Source organism: Pelodiscus sinensis, chromosome 1, assembly GCF_049634645.1.
Source record: "Pelodiscus sinensis isolate JC-2024 chromosome 1, ASM4963464v1, whole genome shotgun sequence".
Classification (NCBI taxonomy): domain Eukaryota; kingdom Metazoa; phylum Chordata; order Testudines; family Trionychidae; genus Pelodiscus; species Pelodiscus sinensis.
In genome coordinates this window covers 150787281-150807614 of record NC_134711.1, presented here as the reverse complement: position 1 = coordinate 150807614, position 20334 = coordinate 150787281, and the positions used below count along the sequence as shown (strand labels likewise).

General features: G+C 40.2%; 1 protein-coding gene across 4 annotated transcripts in view; it reads right to left on the bottom strand.

Annotated features, from left to right (window-relative positions):
- Window positions 1-20334, bottom strand: part of TBC1D23 (TBC1 domain family member 23) — a 48365-nt gene that overhangs the window by 15667 nt on the left and 12364 nt on the right. For all 4 annotated transcript variants that reach the window (XM_075914263.1, XM_075914153.1, XM_075914230.1 and 1 more), the window contains 8 exons: window positions 18784-18988; window positions 13939-14062; window positions 9784-9908; window positions 9632-9678; window positions 8472-8575; window positions 7679-7801; window positions 5369-5461; window positions 1306-1476 (listed from right to left, as the gene is read on the bottom strand). In XM_075914263.1, the coding sequence (XP_075770378.1) occupies window positions 1306-1476; window positions 5369-5461; window positions 7679-7801; window positions 8472-8575; window positions 9632-9678; window positions 9784-9908; window positions 13939-14062; window positions 18784-18988 (992 nt within the window). The remainder of the gene's footprint in view (window positions 1-1305; window positions 1477-5368; window positions 5462-7678; window positions 7802-8471; window positions 8576-9631; window positions 9679-9783; window positions 9909-13938; window positions 14063-18783; window positions 18989-20334) is intronic.

Here is a 20334-nt window from a genome sequence, read left to right as displayed (position 1 = left end):
TGGATAAGTGACTCCATAAAGGCCAACATTATTTTATTTTTAGCTAAGGCATAGCTTTAAAAAGCTTGTTTTAAAATACTTATTAGATTCCAGTTTGTGTAAATTCCATCTTCAAGGCCCTAAATCACTTGATAACTACATTAAAAAAAGAATGCCCAGAAAAGTCAGCCACACTCACCAACAATGGGGGATGAGGTGGAGGAAAAATCCAAAAAGCAGAGCTGGTATAAAGGGAAGTAAAAATGGTCAAAGTGAACAGAATAATGGAAAAGTCTTCCATCTGACACTCCTTGAAGACACCAAAATAAATTAAAATCAATATGTGCTAAGTTGTAATAATTTTGGAGACAATATTTCATTTCTCTTGGAATTAAATTTCTGAAGATGCCGTCAGCAACACTTTGGAATGAATTCATGGGAAGACTGCAAAAAGTCGGCATTACAAATGTTGTTTACAATTATAAAGAAACTTAACTTTGAGTTAATTGCAATAATTTTAGCTAGGATGTAATGAAACATAAATGATCATAGTGAATCTTGTGATGGACAGCTTTTACAGAGAATTGGAGAAGGTACAGTAAGAGCCATTCTGCAGCATTGTTGCAATACAGAATTACATTTCTTAATTGCTATTCCAAACCATGTCATTGTATAAAAACCCGCAGCACTTATCTGAATCTCTGCAGACTTGCTCCATGGTAACTGTGATATCATAGAACTGGTGGCCATATATTTGGAGGATTTCTATGGGAATGCTCATGTAAGAGACTGTAGCTTCAGACTGCATTGAACTATCCTCCAAAGCTCCTTGAGATGAGACTAATCCTTATAGGCGCCTAGAAGCAGGCTGTAGATAAGGGACTCTGACAATGTGGTTCCATTTAAGCTAGTGATCCTGGAAGTCTAAGTGAGTGGGTGGAGGCATAACACTTCTGTATCTATATCCCTAGCTCTTTGATGCAGCCCAGGTATCTGAAAGCCTGATCCCTGCATCTTCCCAGGGGAAAATAAAGAGCATGAGGGAAGGGCAAAAATGAATCTTAGCTCCCCACAGAATAATATGGAGAGAACTGGGCAAATGCATCCTTGCAGATTTTTCCTGATGCCAAAGTCCTCTACCCTGAGTTTGTTTGAAGGTAGGCAAGATCTGGGTTAAAGTGAAATAATTTTGACTGTCATTAAATGACAACTCAAAACCATGTGTTGTTAATGTGTGAAGTCTATTTTGTCCCTTTTTACTGATAATGAATGAAAGAACACACTTCTTTAGTTGTTCAAATAATAATTCCAATATCCCTACTGTACCTGCAAAAAGTGCGCCAACACCATGTTCATATACATGTCCTCTTCTTCCCTGCCACTCCCCATAAAGCAGAGATGCTCCCCACCAGCTACGGAGCCAGACTCAATGGATTGCTTCTGTGCTTCTAACAAGGATTTTACAGACTGTGCAAACTCTGATGGGTTCTGGAGCATCTATGGAATAAAACAACAGAATGTTAACTATTTTGCATCCATCTTACCAGAGCAAATAAAATAAAATAAAATAAGGCATCAGGGCTTTCACATTTATTTGTTATTTGCTAACCAGTGTGTGCTCAGCACTCTACAAGGCACAAATTAAAGACAGTCTGTCACAGAGATCATATTATAACAAAGATAGAATAATTTCTGAGAAAAAAACTCTCAGAAGGAATAGTCTTTATTTGTATTAGCTTAATTCTTGTTCACACAGTAGGAATACGAAGACTCAAATGAAAAGGAGGTAAGGTAGCAAGTTGGAATCAAGAGGATTCTTCATGTCTGTGGGAGGATGTATAAAGTGACACAAAAAATAAAAGCTTGAGAAGGACACAAATGGGACATTGAAGTCGGCCTCTATTTAGGCATTTCCAAGTTGCTTTGATATTGGTACCTGAATTCTGCTTGCAAGAGCAGAGAGGGGTGAGGAAGATGTGACAAGAGGTAATCAGAAATGTAGGGAAGAGCTAGTTGTGTAATGCCTTATAACTCTGAGCTCCTGAAACAAAACTGACAGATTTAACATACCCAGATGGATGAAAGGGTTCTCAGTACAGTTCAAAAGCTAAAACTGTGTTAGCCTCTCAACTATTGATAAGAACACGAGCAACCTGTTAAAAAGGGAGGAAAGGGAAAGAAAAGTGGACTTCCAAAACTCAGTGAAACACTTGTTTTTCCCCAAAAGGGGCTGAGGCTTAAGAAAGGAGACTTAATTAAGTCCACCAGGAACATTCAGCTTGCCCAACAGGTTTAAAAATACTTGTTTTTATTCTGCTTTCTAGCTGGGCTGAGTAATGAGGCATATAGATCTAACAGCTTGCCCAAGGTGACACTGCAAGTTAATCATTCAGCCCAAATTAGAACGAGGATCTTCTTATAGACAAATGCTGTAATTATCAATTACGGGTGAAAACACACTACTTCCAATCATTAAAGCCATATATAAGTTACATGAAGTCAAATGCTTGCTGCTCCTGTGAAAGTATTGCACTTGGTACACATGAATAAAACTCATTAAAATTACCTCAACAGCTGTTATTCTCAATTGACAATTGTGTGAACATACTGCTATTATACTGCTTCTTATAGTAAATCCTCCACAGTGTACCAATCACACACAGAATTGAAACAGTAACAGGTTATTTTTATGAATTGAGTGCGTTTTCAATGGTTATAGGACAGCTTTTCTTATTTATTCAAGTACAGGCAATTATAGTCAGTCAACTACTTCAATTAATCTCAGTTTGTATAAATGTTGCAGTCATGGAGGAATTCTGCAATTACACTATTGTTCCAAATACAACAATTGCAGAATTCCCCCAGTACTAATATTGGTTAAGTTGCAAAAATAACTTAACTGTAAAGACAATTGTATTTAAATATTCAGTATGTAATCATTTTCTGATGATTCAGCAATATTACAGAAACACGAAAACGAGTGATGTAAATGAAGGGCATTAAAACTTCTCTCAACATAAGAATCGCTATATGGGGGTCAGAATAATGGCCCCATTTAATCATTTAGTATCCTGTCTTCTTATAGTGGCTAGGGCCAGATGCTTCAGAGGGAATGAACAGAACAGAGCAATTATTATGTGATCAAACTCCTGCCATCCAGTTCCAGCTTCTGGCAGTCAGGGGTTTAAGAACACTTTGAATACGTGATTGCATCCCTGGATCCTTTTGGCTAATAGCCACAGATAGATAAATTCATGGAAGATAGGTCCAATTCTTTTTTGAACCCAGTTATAATTTTGGCCTTCAAAACATCCCAATAATTTCCATGGGTAGACCTTGCATTGAGGGAAGAAATATTTCCTTATGTTCATTTTAAACCTGCTGCCTATTAATTTCATTGGGTAATTGATTCTTGTGATATGTGAAGGGGTAAACACTTCCCTATTTACTTTTTCCACACCAGTAATAATTGTATAAACTGCTATCATATCCCCACTCAGTCATCTTTTCTAAGGAGAACTTGCCCTGGCTTTTTAATCTCTCCTTGTATGGAAGCTGTTCCATATACCTCATCATTTTTATTGCCCATCTCTGTATTTTTTCAATTCTAATTTATATTTTTTGTAAGGCTGTCAATTGACCTGCGTTAATGCCTGTGATTAATACCTTAATTTTTTAATGCGTTAATCGCAGGTATTAATGCTGCGCTGCCTTTTGAAGTGCCACTCCAGCACTTCAAAGGGGCAGCGCAAGCAGAGCTGAGGGTCAGCTGGAGTCCACAGCTAATCCCCAGCTCTACTGTTGCAAAGCCCCTTTGAAGCGCTAGAGCGGCACTTCAAAGGGGCTTTGCAATTGTGGAGCTGGGGTGCAGCTGAAGTCCCCAGCTGAGCCCAGGCTCCTAATGCGCTGCCCCTTGGAAATGCCGCCACAGCGCTTCCAAGGGGGAGTGCTGCATGGAGCCCAGGGTCAGCTGGAGACTCCAGCTGATCCTGGGCTGCATGCAGCACTGCCCTGTTGAAACACCATGGCAGCGTTTCAAAGGGGAGCACGTGCAATTAATCGTGCAATTAAACTTTTAATAGCGCAATTAAATTTTTAATTGCTTGATAGCCCTACCTTTTTGAGATAGGGTGATCAGAACTACACATAGTATTCGGTGGGTATACAATAGATACATATAGCAGCATAATGGTATTTTCCTCTTTTATTATATATCTTGTTCCTACTGGTTCCTACCTTTTTTTTTTTCCTCTCTTGCTGCATACTGAGTGGGTGTTTTCAGAGACCTATCCATGACTTAAAATATCTTTCTTTAGGGATAATAACTAATTTGGATCCCATCATTTTGTACGTATAGGTGGGATTGTTGGCCAATGCACATAATTTTGCACTACAACACCCAATTTCATCTACAATTTTGTTGTCCAGTCACCCACATTTGTGATTAGACTGGTTTATGATAAAAGATGATCAAAGAACATTTTATGATGCCTACACACACTTTGTTTCTCTGTGAAGTGAATAAGAGATATATATATCATATTTATTGCACAGAGCAACAAAAAGTAGTCACCTTTGAGGCAAAACAACTGAGCTACAGGTCAGTTTAAGACCACTGAAATGACAGAGACAAATTCAAGAAGAAATATATAAGGATTTACTTGTACAGAAATTTCAGAGGCATAAGTTAACAGGATCTCAGATTGAAATCCCAACCCCCTGGCTAAATACCTTCTCTCATAGTGTAATCAAAACTTTAATGACTAAGGGACAAACTCAGCGGTATCTCCCAGCAGCACAGTACCCCCTAAAAACACTGTGATCATGCTCTAGTACTGACTGAAAAATTAGTACCACATACAAATTATTGCCACCACCCTAGCACCCTGCATTTGCTTTGGAGTTTCCTCATCCAAGAATCAAGCAGAATTTTGCTTGTGTTGGCTTTCTCCTGGGATCACGTGTCAGGATGGTCTACACCTCATATTCTGGTGTTAAAGGATTCGATGCATCTGCAAGATGACTGCTACTAGCAGCGCACTCAATGTAAATACACGTTTAATTTTAGATAAAACATACTCTAAGTTTTAAGGAATACTATTTGCCAATATAACATTTCAAGGGACAATATCTATGGAAAAATGGGTGGAGACTTAAAAAAAAAAAAAAAAAAAAAACCTTGAGCATGTATCCAATGACAGGACTTTTAGAAAAAGTTCACTTCTGAAACATAGGAATACGAATCGAAGATCAGCATCAAGTGCCCATTGACTAGAATTTGAGAAACAGTGGTTTGTGGAACCAGACAGTTCTCTCTCTCTCTCTCTCTCTCTGTTTTAACTAAGGAAGTTAAAGGAAAACTTTTATCCAAAACAAAAAGCATACTAACCAAGTCCGAGTCTAGGTGAAATGCTGTTGATAAATGCCCAGCATTGTATTGCTCTGCAGGACGACAATCCACTACAAAGAACCTTACTGCTTCCTGAAAGAAAAACAGTTTACCTGTTGCAATTTACAAATTTAAAGTTTAAATAATTACCAGCAAAGTTACACCATCCCAATGGATTTGTGAAGCAATCATCATTTATTAAGAACTCCTATGCTACAGAGAAGGGTCTCCTGATGTAACGTACTAGTTAACGGAAAACTATGTTCAGTGTGGGAGCATCGGCTAGAGTAGAATAGCAATAAAAGAGATCTTACATTAACAGAGCAGTTTTCATTTCCAAAGGTTACCAAATGTTATATACACAATGGAATCACCAGGAAGAAGCTAGGGATGTTAAGTTGTGATTAATTAGCTAATCAAATAGTTGATGCAATTTCCATTGTCTACTCTACTTGATTGATCGATGGAGGGTGCTTGCTACCCCTGCTGCAACTCTGAAGTTTAAATGTAGTAGGAGTTGCATGCAGGCAACCCAGCTCCTACTACATTTAAATTGCAGAGCTGCAGCAGGAGTAGCTTCTGGGGCCAGTGCAAGCTAGGACTAAGTAATCCTAAGGTCATGCCACCTCCAGGACTGCTGTGGCTCTGCCTCCCTTATACCCCTGCATCACACCACAGCTTTTAAGCTGGCTTCCCGCAGCACTGGCTCGTGCTTCCTCCCACTTACTGCCTCTTACAGAGGCACCAAGTGGGGGGGTGGAGGGGGAGGGAACAAGCGAGTAGTCTACTCAACTACTCCCTTACATCCATAGGACAAATGCAGTTCTATTTAACAGCACACACCACTACAAAAGGGCAAACACCACAACATTAAAGCTAAGCACGTGCTTAAGTGCTTAACTCTAAGGCTACATCTACACTGGCCAGTCTTGCACAAGGACATATGCAAATGAGTGGCGGCAATGAATATCGCCACACATCATTTGCATACTTAATGACCCACCATTTTTGCACAAGGGGCTTTTGCACAAGAAGGAATAGTTTACACTACTCCTTATTGCACAAAACCCCCCTCTTGCGCAAGAACCATTCTGCCTGAAAATAAGCAGCAGAACGACTCTTGCACATGGGGGGGTTTTTGCCCAAGAAGGAGCAGTGTAGACTGCTCCTTCTTGCACAAAAACCCCTTGCACAAAAATGGCAGCTCATTTGCATATGTTCTTCCACAAGACTGGCCAGTGTAGATGTAGCCTCGAAGGGTAGACATAAGCATACATTCAATGATTTGTTGAACTGAGGTCAGAAAGCTGTTTTAGAAAGGTACCTGCCTTTTTAAAAGACAAAACATTGGGCTTACATCAAACGAAAGCATTCTCGGAGTAGTATACTAAAATACCAAGGCTGTGTCTACATTGGCATCCCTTTCCGGAAAAGGGATGCTAATGAGACACTTCGGAATTGCAAATCCGCGGGGGATTTAAATATCCCCCGCGGCATTTGCATTTACATGGCTGCCGCTTTTTTCCAGATCGGGGTTTTTGCCGGAGAAAAGCGCCAGTGTAGACGCGATTCTCCGGAAAATAAGCCCTTTTCCGGAAGATCCCTTATTCCTACTTTTCAAGGGACTTTCAAGTAGGAATAAGGGATCTTCCAGAAAAGGGCTTATTTTCTGGAGAATCGCGTCTACACTGGCGCTTTTCTCCGGCAAAAACCCCGAGCCGGAAAAAAGCGGCAGCCATGCAAATGCCGCGGGGGATATTTAAATCCCCCGCGGATTTGCAATTCCGAAGTGTCTCATTAGCATCCCTTTTCCGGAAAGGGATGCCAATGTAGACACAGCTCAAGAGTAAAGACTATGTATGCTAGTATATTTGTCTTACAAGCTATTACAGAAATACTTAGATCATTAGTACAAAGTAACATTTCTTAACACAAAGGTAGAATTCTTTTGTAGCAGAACTTCAGTCACAGGTAAAAAGTTGATCTGTCACAGAAATTGTGTATGTGCGTTTTAATTTTTTTTTTTTAACCTCCCTCATCCGTATTTCAGGAAATCAAACTACGTGAACATTATACTAAAACTCATCTCCCATAAAAAGCCTGATTTTTTTCTTTTGGAATAAAATCATTGCCCTCATGGCAGATCTGCACAGGGCCAGGAGATCACTTACAAGGGGATGGAATTATTTCTAAATCAGCAAACAGTAACTCGTATATACAACTCCTGGAAAATATACAGCTAGGAGGAAGAAATGAAAGATTTCTCCTCCCCTTTTAGAAAACTATTGTGTAGTACAGCTAATTACTGACCCCTTGTTGCTGATTTGCTTGAAGAATCTCTGATACTGAAATTGCTAGACAAAGAGCTTGACTCAAGTCTGTGTCGTCATCCTTGAGTCCCAACAAGCTGCTGCCAAAGAGACTGTGGTTGTTCTATTACAGTGAGACACAAAATACCTTGAACGTTAATTGCAGCTAGTATACTTTTTTTTAAAATTAGACTCCAATCTAAGATTGTTATTTCTACAATATTACTATCGTATGTACACTGGACCTTATAGACAAGTTAAAATTAAAAGTAAACCATATCTTGGTCAGATGAGTTTCTCCACCAGAAAACTTCTGAAAACCTTTAACACAGCCAGACTTCCTTTATATTAAGTTTGTGAAAATAAAATTTCAACAACCCTATATCACTATTATTGTGTCAAAGGGATATAATTTTTTTCCTCATCTCAGCAAACAGATGTGTGTGTTAAGATGATGTTTTGGGATAGACAATCCCCATTTCTTGTCTACCCCAAAACATTTAAATACTACACTCAGAAGAAAACACAAGCAGCAAGTCAAAAGCAATAAGTACCAGTTGCAAGTTATCAGTCATTCTGAAGCCAAACTTGTGACAGTTGGAAATGCAGGACTATCCCCTATATCCCTCTTTAGACTTCATCTCAATAGCTTTTCCTGCTCACATTATCAAAATTACATTCAAGATTGCTAACCGGTCCCTGCAGGAATTACTTTTTCTGTTTGGCCTGAGTTATTCAGTGTTCATAAAAATCACTGAATTATACAGTAATTTCCACAACTGCGTGGCTATTACCTTTCTGAAAGAAGCTGGAGTTTTACTACAATAGTATTGTGCCAACGAGAAAAGGTCCTCTATATCTTCTATATCCAAACTAGCAGGGGAAGTTTCTAAGGATCCTGTAACATGCAACATACATAAATTAATTAAATAATACACAAAACATGGCAGTCTTTTCAAACACTAAAAATATAACTTACTTGTTTTGTGCTCTAGTAAAGAATGTGTGTCAACTAATCTGCATGTTAATTTATCTTTTCATTCATGAACATAGTAGTTTTGAAAGCTACATGGTGGTATTTACCAGTACTTTTGTTAATACAGAAGTAGCTTCTTAAGCTGCCTGTATTGATGAATGATGGGATGAGACTGCTAGTCAAATCTCATTAGTTACAGACTGATGGAACCAGAAAAATACAGAAAGTAACTGTTATCCTCTTAAATGTTTCTGAACCTCAGAAACACACCACTCACAAGCATATTATTTGCTAGTGTTTGAGCTTCAACTCAGGATTGCTCATGTTTAGTACATTTGTGTCTATATTTAAAGTTTAATCTGTAACCAATACTTTAGCTAGTAAAGAGGAAGCTCAGGAAGATTTAGGGAAAGCATTGAAAACTCTGAGTAGTTATTGGATGCTTATCTGGCCACCATCCTGAAAGGCTGCAAATCACCACTGTATGCCAAGGTGGCAAAAAACCCAAGCAACTTTATTGTGCATTACTTGATTTATAAAAAAAGGTCACAACATTACGAATAATGGAGGATGAGATCCCTACCTAAGGATCCTACAGTTTAATTCATATACATCAATATACATGAGAAAGAACACCACACAAAACTGGGTGCATAAAAGACTAAAGAGAAAGACTGGTAAGGGGACTGGAGAATAAATAGAGAGTGGTTGTTTCAAGCACATGAAGAAAGGCATGCTGCTAAGTATGGGAGAAGAAAAGAGAAATGCACAAAAAGAACATGTAGGATGCAAAAACGGAGATGGAGAAATGAAAGCGGAATATGGGCAAAAAACAATGTTGCAACGCAGATATTTGAAGGAGCCAAACAGGAACATTATGAAGAGAAATAGCTAGAAAAGGGATTAGCTGCAGGAGTGAGTCAGACTGGCAAATGGGGAAGATTATTTTAGTAGCAGCATTACAAGAGCAATACATACTTATCATTTCTTCTCTGCTGTCTGATTCTTGTGCTAAAATAACATCTCTGAAAACAGTAGAAACACAAGTATGAAATAAGTCAGTAAAATAAACACCAATTATGGACAAAACTGTGTAACCAACACATTCACATTATTAACTATGTACTCACTTTGCATTGACAAGGATGATTAACATTAAGAAATAAATAAAAAATGGATCTGCTTGTTGTAGGTATCCATCCCATATTGCCTGAGTGACTTCTGGTGAGCAGTAATATGAAAAGAGGCTTCCAAGCTGAAAAGTTGGGGAATAGCCAGAGAGAAAGAGAAGAGTAAGGAACAACTGTAGCAGGATTACAATACTGCTAACAGATAGACAAGCTAGCTAAAAGAAAAACATTCAAGACACGTGAAACTATGCATTAATGGATAATTCTACCCTTGACAAGGACTTCTGAAAAAGTTTCAGAGGTAGCCATGTTAATCTGTTTCAGCAAAATCAATGTGTCTAGTGGTACCTTATGGCATAAGCTTTTGTGAGTTGCAACTAATTTTGTCAGTTGCATGAAGGGAAAGAAATAGAAACAGATAGAAGGGATACAGAGAATGGGAGTGTTACATCAGAACTAATTCAAATCAGGATGGATGTGGATAAGAGGTTGAAAATATCTAAAGTGGAAAATTACCAGTACTTATTGTAATAAGAGCGCCATTCCCATTTCTTATTCAAACCCATTTGAGCATAAAAACAATCATACCGAGTCAGGCCAAAGGTCCATCTAGCCCGGTATCCTGTCCTCCGAACAGAACAGGTAATCATTAAGTGATCCCTCCCCTGTCACCCATTCCCAGCTTCTGACAAACAGAGGCTAGGGACACCATTCCTAGCCATCCTGGCTAATAGCCATTGATGTTCCTATCTTCCATGAATGTATCTAGTTCTTTTTGGAACCCTGTTAAAATTCTGGTCTTTACAACATCCTCTGGCAAGGAGTTCCACAGGTTGACTGTGCATTGCATGAAGAAATACTTCCTTTTGTTTGTTTTAGACCTGGTACCTATTAATTTCATTTGGTGACCCCTAGTTTTGTGTTACAGGAACAAGTAAATAACTTTTCCTTATTTACTTTCTCCACACCACTCATGATTTTATACATCACATAAAATTCCCCTTTAGGAGTGTCCTCTTTTCTAAGCTGAAAAGTCCCAATCTTTTTCATCTCTCCTCATCTGGCAGCTGTTCCAAATCCCCTAACAATTTTAGCTGCCCTTTTCTGATTTTTTTCCACTGAACTGGTGGAATACATACGCATATGTATTTTAGCTCAGCAATTTAACATTGCAGCCTGTTTTTGAAGGTTTTTTTGCCTGAGGATGGCAACTTTTAAGTCTGTAATTGTGTGTCCAAGGAAGTTAAAATGTTCTCCCACTGATTGTGTTTCCACTCTTGATGTCTGATTTGTGTCCATTTATTCTGTTGTTTAGAGACAGTCTGGTTTGTCCAGTGTACATGGCAGAGGGGCATTGCTGGCATATATCATGTTAGTAGATGCTCAGGTGAACTACAAATCAGACATCAAGAATGGCAAATTTGACACCATCAAAATGGTGGTGTCTGAACAGAAATTGTGAGTGGCTCATTACAATAAGTAATTTTCCATGTTAGGTATTCTCACCTTCTTATCCACAGCCTTCCGATCTTTTTCTTTCATTTCATGCATCCGATGAAATACATGAAAGCTTATGCCATAATAAAGTTGTTAGTCTCTAAGGTGCCACTGCAATACTCCTGAAAAAGTGGCACAGCATGGATCCAGACTGCATGTCTTCTCATATATGCTCACTTCACAGCTGAAGTTTTTTGTTTTGTTTTATTTTTAACTGTCAGGCCCGCAAACTCAGGATCTGAAAGTTAAGCTGGACTTATTTATGCTTCATGTACCTTCAGCAATACATGTTTTAAAATTTAACTGAATTATTCTGATGAAGCATAAGCTATAACAGAATTCGTTCCCTATTGTTTTATTTGCTCGGCAGGGCTAAAATTAACAAAAAGTAGTAACAGTATTTATTCAAGTGAGTAAAGCAAGCAGACGTGACTTTGAATACATATTGTGAAATAGTGTACACTTATTATTAAAGTGGTCCCATTTTTACATGACCACTTTTTTCAGCTGAGACAGACTTTTAAGTTAAAGAAGTCACACATTATTGTGACAGTTAGACACACTTAAGCTTTAAATCATTAGGCTGACAGTTGAGTTACTATCTATCTATCTACCAGGAATAGAGTGTTTTATTATCATCATAAAAAGTTAATCTTTGGGCACATATACTGTAAAAAATGCATCCTTTCCACTACATAGAACGTGAATGAAAGAAAACAAGCTGTGAATTTGCTGTCATGCCAGACAACACCTGTAATGACATTTAACTGAAAAAGGCATAGTACTTGGCTGATTTAGTGGCTTGCTGAGCCTTACTGTATCCCAGATGGGATTGTTACTCTCATGGTTTACAATAGCACTTCATCTGCTTTTAAAAGCTACCTTGAGAGCAGCTGCCACAGGCAAGGGCCCTGCTACGGACAGGTGCTGCTTTTGTTTTAAGCAGCCTCTGTCCCCGGCAGGACCAGGAACCTCACAGGCAGGGGCTGCTTCCATGTCCAGAGCAACCTCTGTCCGTGGGGAGCGTGGGCAACCCACAGGCTGGGACTGCTCTGGCTGAGCAACGTCTGTTTTTGAAGAGCTGGGGCCCACTGCAAATGGGATGATCCAGATGGCAGCAGTCCCAGCCTGAGGCTGAGGGGATGACCCCCTTGGGCTGGAGTAGTCCCCAGCCCAGGATCCTGCTTTAGTTAGTTAACTGGTGAAATGTTAGGCAAACCTAATGTTTAACCAGTTAACTGATTAATCAGGATTTTAGATTCCTAGTGTATATTAATATTAGATTTTACCTGCTGCAGTTTAGTATTAAGTTGGTGGCAGCACAAAAAGCACCAATTAAAAAGATGCTATTTTATACCCAGTTTTCTGGCTTCTTATCCCTTTAACTTGAAGCAAAGTGAAGAGCCTTTGAAAAACTTGGTAGAGCCCAAGGATACAAAAGACATCCTGACTACTAGGATCTTTAACAGCTTTACCACCAGTGTCTCTAATACATATGCATTTTAGAGACTCATCCTGCAAAATATAATTTATGAAAATTGTCTCAAACAAAGTTGTGGATTTCCTACACTACATAACAGTAGTTATCAGATTTGAGTTTGATCTTGCAGTCTTTTCATATACACTCACACTGACATCAATATGATGTGTGACTATAAAACAAGTGCCAGACCACATTAAATTAAAGGTGTGTGTGTGTCTGTGAAAAGCCAATTCTTTAAGAGACAGTGATGCAAAGTCTTGGGCTACTGTAAAAAATTATTTGGGTATTAGGCCTAGCGTACACTTCATCTTCCCTGCTTGATCTAACCTAGCAATGAGCAACCTAGGCTAGTGGGTGGACCACGAGTAGCCCTCCATCTTAGAGGGCTGCAAGACTTTCATAATCAAGACGGCCTCTTGGGATGTGGTAGTTTTGCTAACTGCACTTGTGCACCTAAAATTTACAGGGTATGCCAACTGAATTGTAGTTGTGCTTTGATTGGATGCTGAGGGAAAGGAGCTCTCTCAGTCAATGCTATATGCAATCAGCACGCATCTCACTTTATGTGCCCTTGTTTTACATGCATGTCATTTTAGTATTACTAGTAAGAAAAAAAAAAACCCTATGAGGATGACCAGCAGAATCGGATGACTATGCATGGGCAACAGTGGAGGCCACATGTAGAACCCCAATGGGCTATGAGGGAGGAATTTAAAACATACAAGTAACTTGAATTTGTAAACTGACCAGCCCTATTGTAATCCATAATCTCTGAACTGATGTCGATATGCAAAACAACTGAATATGTGTGGAAGTGTGCTGTTTAACTACTTCTTGGAAGTTGCAGTTGATTCATGAAATTGCTACGCATACATATTAAGCAGCACTTCCAATCCATAGTATCAATAGCTTAGGTTTTATATCGACAGTAAGAATCTAATGTTCACAAGATCTCACCTTCTATTTGGAATGGAAAGGCTGGAGGCTATAAAAGTGACATCCTAAAAAACATACATCTTTGTGTTCTTCCTCTACTTCAAAATACTTTTGAAGGGATTAAAAAAGTAAAACCTCCAAATTTCTTTGTATCACTATTACATAGCTTGGCAGTATATAATTAAAAGTTTCTACAGAAATTTATTTTTCATTATGTTTCCCTACTTTCACTTTATTACCCAGTTGAGTGCATATGAGTCTGGTGTCATCTTCTTTGTGTCTAGAAAGGAGCAGAGTTCAGGCTCATGGTACTGGAGGAGAAGCCTAAATAGGTGAAATGGTCTCCCCTTCAGGAAACAATCCCTAGAAAGCAAGCAGGATGACAGTGTTTATGAAAAAAAAAAACCTTAATAATCGAGTCAGCTTATATTGACAAGTCTCAGCTAAAAAGAAAATAGAACTGCAAGTGTGTTAAGAGGAAACATGTCATCCTTTACTCAGATAAGATAGTGGGGAGAATTAACAAATACATGTCAAACCAATCTGATAGCTTTCTCTGATAGGATAACGAGTCTTGTGGATAAGGGAGAAGTGGTGGACGTGGTATACCTAGACTTTAGTAAGGCATTTGATATGGTCTCTCGTATGATATTCTTATCAATAAACTAGGCAAGTACAACTTAGATGGGGCTACTATAAGGTGGGTACATAACTGGCTGGATAACTGTTGTCAGAGAGTAGCTATGAACGGTTCACAATCCTGCTGGAAGGGCATAACAAGTAGGGTTCCCCAGGGGACTGTTTTGGGACTGGTTCTGTTCAATATCTTCATTAACAATTTAGATATTGGCATAGAAATTATGCTTATTAAGTTTGCAGATGATACAAAGCTAGGAGGGGTTGCAAGTGCTTTGGAAGATAAGGTCATAATTCAAAATGATCTGGATAAACTGGAGAAATGGCCTGAGGTAAACAGGTTGAAGTTTAATAAAGACAAATGAAAAGTACTCCACTTAGGAAGGAACAATGAGTTTCACACATACAGAATGGGAAGCAACTGTCTAGGAAGGAATACTGAAGAAATACTGCAGAAATGGATCTAGAGGTCATAGTGGACCACAAGCTAATTATGAGCCAACAGTGTGACATTGTTGCAAAAAAAGCAAACATGATTCTAGGATGCATTAACAGGAGTGTTGTGAGCAAGACACAAGAAGTCATTCTTCCACTCTACTCTGTGCTGATTAGGACTCAATTGGAGTGTTGTGTCTAGTTCTGGGCACCACATTTCAAGAAAGATGTGGAGAAATTGGAGAAGGTCCAGAGAAGAGCAACAAGAATGATTAAAGATCTAGAGCAGTGTTTCTCAACCTTTTTTTATACAGTACCCCTTTAAAAAAATTTTTAAGTATCCCTAGCGCCCCTCCCTCCTCACTCTAACCCAATGCCCTTCCCTGCATCAGATCCAGGCTCCGGATATATGGTAATCCTACATTTGAAGTGCCCATGCCCACCACCTGGCCCTGCCTCGGCAGCTTGTCTGCAGGGCACAAGAGCCCTACCAGTGCCGGGCTCACTGTGAGGGGCTGTGCACTCCCACCTCACTCTGACGCCTCCCCTAGCATGGCGCCTGGAAGAAAATGCCCCCCCGCCTCACTACACCACTGATGCCGGGGTTCCTTTGGAGCAAAGCTTCACAGCCTTTTAAGCTCCTCTTTTCAGTGCCATGGGGAAGGAGCGATGGGGATGCATTGTACTGAGCTGCTGGTGGGGGTGGGGGTAATGCATATCTCCAGGTTCGGCCACCCTCCCTGCTGGAGCACCCCAGGGAGGCTGCTAGAGAGGCAAAGAACTAGGAGTCGCAGCCGTGGAAGTGATTTTTTTCCCTTCCCTGCCCAAACCCACCCCCCAACTTGGAACTGTCTTGGGTCTCACCAGAGCTGCCACAGCCATACACTTTTCCCACCAGTGCTGGGGTGCATGTGCATAGCGGCTGTTAACATCCAGGCGTGCGGCTCCAAACATTCAATTTGACAGGCATGTGCCACCGCCCCCTCCCTGATCCTTTGCAGGGCAGTCCCGGACATTTTATGCCAAATTTCACTTGTGTTGATAAACCCTCCCCCCCCCCCCCCAGACTTCTCTTGCATACCCCTAAAGTTAGGCATACCACTGGTTGAGAAACACTGGTCTAGAGAACATGACCTACGAAGGAAGATGAATGAATTGGGCTTTTTAGTTTGAAAAGGAGAAGACTGAGAGGGGACATGATAACAATTTTCAGGTACCTAAAAGGGTGTCACAAGGAGAGAGGAAAATTGTTCTCCTTGGCCTCTGATGCTAGGACAAGAAGCAATGGGCTTAAACTGCAGCAAGTGAGGTTTAAGTTGGACATTAGGAAAAACTTCCTAACTGGCAGGATGGTTAAGTACTAGAATAAGTTGCCTAGGGAGGCTGTGGAATCTCCATCACTGGAGATATTTAAGAGCAGGTTAGAAAGACATCTATCAGGGATGTTCTAGAATGGCACTGGGTCCTGCCATGGAATTGATCATCTCTCAAGGTCCCTTCCAATTCTAGTGTTCTATGATTTTTAAACAATTTAAGCCACCACATTTAAATATCATAATAAAGTTTAAACATTCTTTTGTAAAAAGCTCTTTGGGTAGGAGTGTGCCTCAAACAAAACAGAGACAATTGTTAACTGGTCAGTTTCATTAGACTAAAGTGATTAAAAAAAATCTCCATGTACATCTGAATAAACATTTCATATTAAGCAACTAGTAGGAAAAGAATAGAGTCAAATCATAGTATGCAAGACAATAAAAATAGACCTTTCTAAGTTAAACCCATTCAATACACAGCTCTCCCAATCAATGTAGTTAACTTGAGTGTCTCTTATGTTGGCAGTTCCGTGGTGTTAGAACTTAAGTGAAATATTCCACAAATTAAATGCATTATTTTGGATATTAAAATCTGTGCTTTCTAATTCAGTTAACAGTGTAATGGTACAAACTGAAGACAGACATTCCATTGTCTTATTTTTGGCGTAACAATTTAAGATCAAAATTATTTTTCATCTGAATGGTTAATAAAAAAAGCTCAAGTCACTCAGACTTTACAGCTACCAATATTCAAAGTGGGCTAAAAATATCTTTCAGAATTTAGAAAATTAGTTTATCGGAATTTCAGTTTACAATGACAAAAATAAGACCTCAATTTTAGATGTAGTAGGATTTTTCTTAAACTGCTCTGCTGAATAACTTTGCTCTTTACTACTTACCAGGTCAATCAATCCTCTAGTAGCCTGTCACTTGTCTAGTTGAAATGCAACTCACTGCCTCTCAAGAGCAGTGAGTTCAAATAGTTAACCTCCTCAGTCACTGAAGAGGTAAAAAGGCAATATGAAGCAAAGAAAAAAAGTGTTTGAGATGCTAATTTAGACATCATTTTCTAGCCAAAGAAAAAGGAGTAGACAACCTTAAGAGGAATCTGTTTTCCATCCCTCACTAGAAGTAATGTTGCCATGAGAGAACAGATGTAGAAGAATTCTTAACCTAACACCTGCCAGCATTATCAAAAGAGGATGGGAAATACTGTAGATTACTATCAATCATCCACCAGCATTCTATGGTGATTATCACTATTTCAGATCACATACTAAATAGGTATGTGAAAGGTTAACTGGATACCTGCTTACCCAGTAAATATCACCCTAACTGGAATCGGAAAGTATTACCAATTTAACTGGTAACCAGCGGTGGCTGGAGCAGCTCCTCCCACGGGCATTATCAACACCTACACTGTTTACTGAGCTCTTAGAGGACATTTAGAAGTAAGTTAGAGCTAAATAACAGTACAAAACACAGAGCTAGGACTGGTGGCTGTGAACAAACTTTATGGGACCATTGGAAAGTTGGCCAAACCTACAGTAAGTGGATATCCAGCTAACTAAAATCATGCTGGACCAGAATGATTCGACCTGTACCATGAAAACTTCAGTATTTATTTTCTGGGATCATATCTAACACATATGTAGCATTTAGATTAATTACATGTTCATGTATATCTCCAATTTTGCAATGATCTGAGAGAATCTGGCAGTTTTGCTTCAAACAATGCTACTCTGTTACTGCAGAAAACTACAGTAAACTTCTGATAATCCGGTACCTTTGGGACCCAGGGGGTTTTGGATTATCGGATATGCTGGAGTATCAGGAGGTACTCTGGAAGGAGAGGTGGGTCGGCGGGGAATGGTGCAGCATGGGGAGAACCCTCTGTTGTTTTGCAGGGAGGCAGGGGAAGCCCCGCGCAGCTGCCGGTGACAGGCCAGCTGGGGCTGCAAGCGGCAGTGGCAACTTGGAGAAGTGGCGGGGCAGAGCAGCTGGGGTGCTGCCAAGTTGGTCCTGCAGCGCCACCCCTCACCTGAGCGGCGCTGCGGGACCAATCCGGCAGCACCCCAGCTGCCCTGCCCCACGGCTTCCCCAACTCTGCTGCTGCTGAAACTGACAAGCGGCGGAGTTGGGGAAGCCACAGGCAGAGCAGCTGGGGTGCTGCCCGGTTGGTCCCGCAGCCCTGTCTCTTACCCCCCTGCTTGGCGCCTGGCAGCACTCCAGCTACTCTGCCCCATAGCTTCCCCAAGTCCGCCACTCATCAGTTTCAGCAGCGGCAGCTGCGCGGAGCAAAGCAGCTGGGGTGTTGCCGGGCGCTGAGCAGGGGGGGTAACGGGCGGCGCTGCGGGACCAACCTGGCAGCCTCCAGCTGCTTTGCTCTGCGCCTCTTCCCCAAATCCACCACTGGTCAGTTTCAGCAGCGGCAGCAGAGGACTTGGGGAAGCAGCATGGAGCAGCTCCAATTGTCCAGCTGGCTGGAGCACTTCTGGATTCCAGTTGGTGCCAGACTATCGGGAGTGTTGGACCACTGGATGCTGGGCAATTGGAGTTTTACTGTATATTGTTTGCCAAACTCACCATTAATGTATCTTTTCAAAGAAATTAGTTCTAAAAATTTAACACATTCAATGTCAGCAACAGTTGTTTCTTTTCTCTCTCTCATATATACGTGCACGCACATACACACTTTACCTGGGAATATACTTGTTCATGATAGCATAAAAGCAATTGTATAAATCACTGCGTGGAATTCGAAGATGCACCAGTGGCTTGAGTAGATGTATCCAACCAAGGCAGGAGCTGTATTTAACATTACGTGATTTACAATAAAAGGTAATAATGGATTCAATATCCAAAAGTAATACTGACTTCTCTTCTTCTGGCACTGATAGCTGATCTGGAAATAGAAAAATATAACAAATACTTCCGAGACAGGTAAGGAATAGTTTCATATGGTAGTTACATTCATATACAAAACTATAAATGCACATAGAAAGGGATAGAAAATAAGAAACAGAATATCTTACTGCCCCTGTATAAAACTATGGTACGCCCACATCTTGAATACTGTGTACAGATGTGGTCTCCTCACCTCAAAAAAGATATTTTGGCCTTGGAAAGGGTTCAGAAAAGGGCAACTAAAATGATTAGGGGTTTGGAACGGGTCCCATATGAGGAGAGGTTAAAGCGACTGGGACTTTTCAGTTTAGAAAAGAGGAGACTGAGGGGGGATATGATAGAGGTATATAAAATCATGAGAGGTGTGGAGAGGGCCAATAACGAAAAGTTACTTATTAGTTCCCTAAATAGAAGAACTAGAGGACACCAAATGAAATTAACGGGTAGCAGGTTTAAAACTAATAAAAGAAAGTTCTTCTTCACACAGCTTGTAGTCACCCTGTGGAACTCCTTGCCAGAGGAGGCTGTGAAGGCTAGGACTATAACAGAATTTAAAGAGAAGCTAGATAATTTCATGGAGGTTAGATCCATAAAAGGCTATTAGCCAGGGGATAAAATGGTGTCCTTGGCCTTTGTTTGTCAGAGGCTGGAGAGGGATGGCAGGAGACAAATCGCTTGATCACTGTCTTCGGTCCACCCTTTCTGGGGAACCCGGTGCTGGCCACTGTCAGCAGACAGGCTACTGGGCTAGATGGACCTTTGGTCTGATGCAGTACAGCCATTCTTATGTTCTTATGTACATACAAGTAGCTTGAATCAGATTTTTGAAGTGATGTGAAAATGAGTTTTAAGAAAAAGTCATTGGACTAAATTTTCAAAGCAAGTTGAAATGTCACAATGAAGTGGAAACAGATAAGACTGGTTTTTCCAGCCTATGTGAAACAAAGAGGTAGATTTAAAATGTGCTAAATGCCCATCTTTTATTCCAACTTGGAGCACTCAGCACAATCTCCCAAGCTCCACAAGTCAAAAGGGACTGATTCAACAGACTATTCCATAATGTACGTCTTCAATGCCTCAAAAATCCACTTACATACAAAACACAAATTTGGATCTTGGATAGATTAACTATCAGAACATGTCTTCTGATGGCAAAAGTGTAGAAATGTCACACACAAAATATGTATCTCTTAGGTTGTATTAGCGCTGGCTATGCTTGGCAGCTCAATAAAGTTTAAAGTTTCCCCTCCTACCTTTCTCCACCCTGTCTCCTCTGGCTACTAAGGACTGTGAAATGAGGGGAAGTGGCAGACAAAGGAGAAAGACTTGCAGAAAAATCAGATT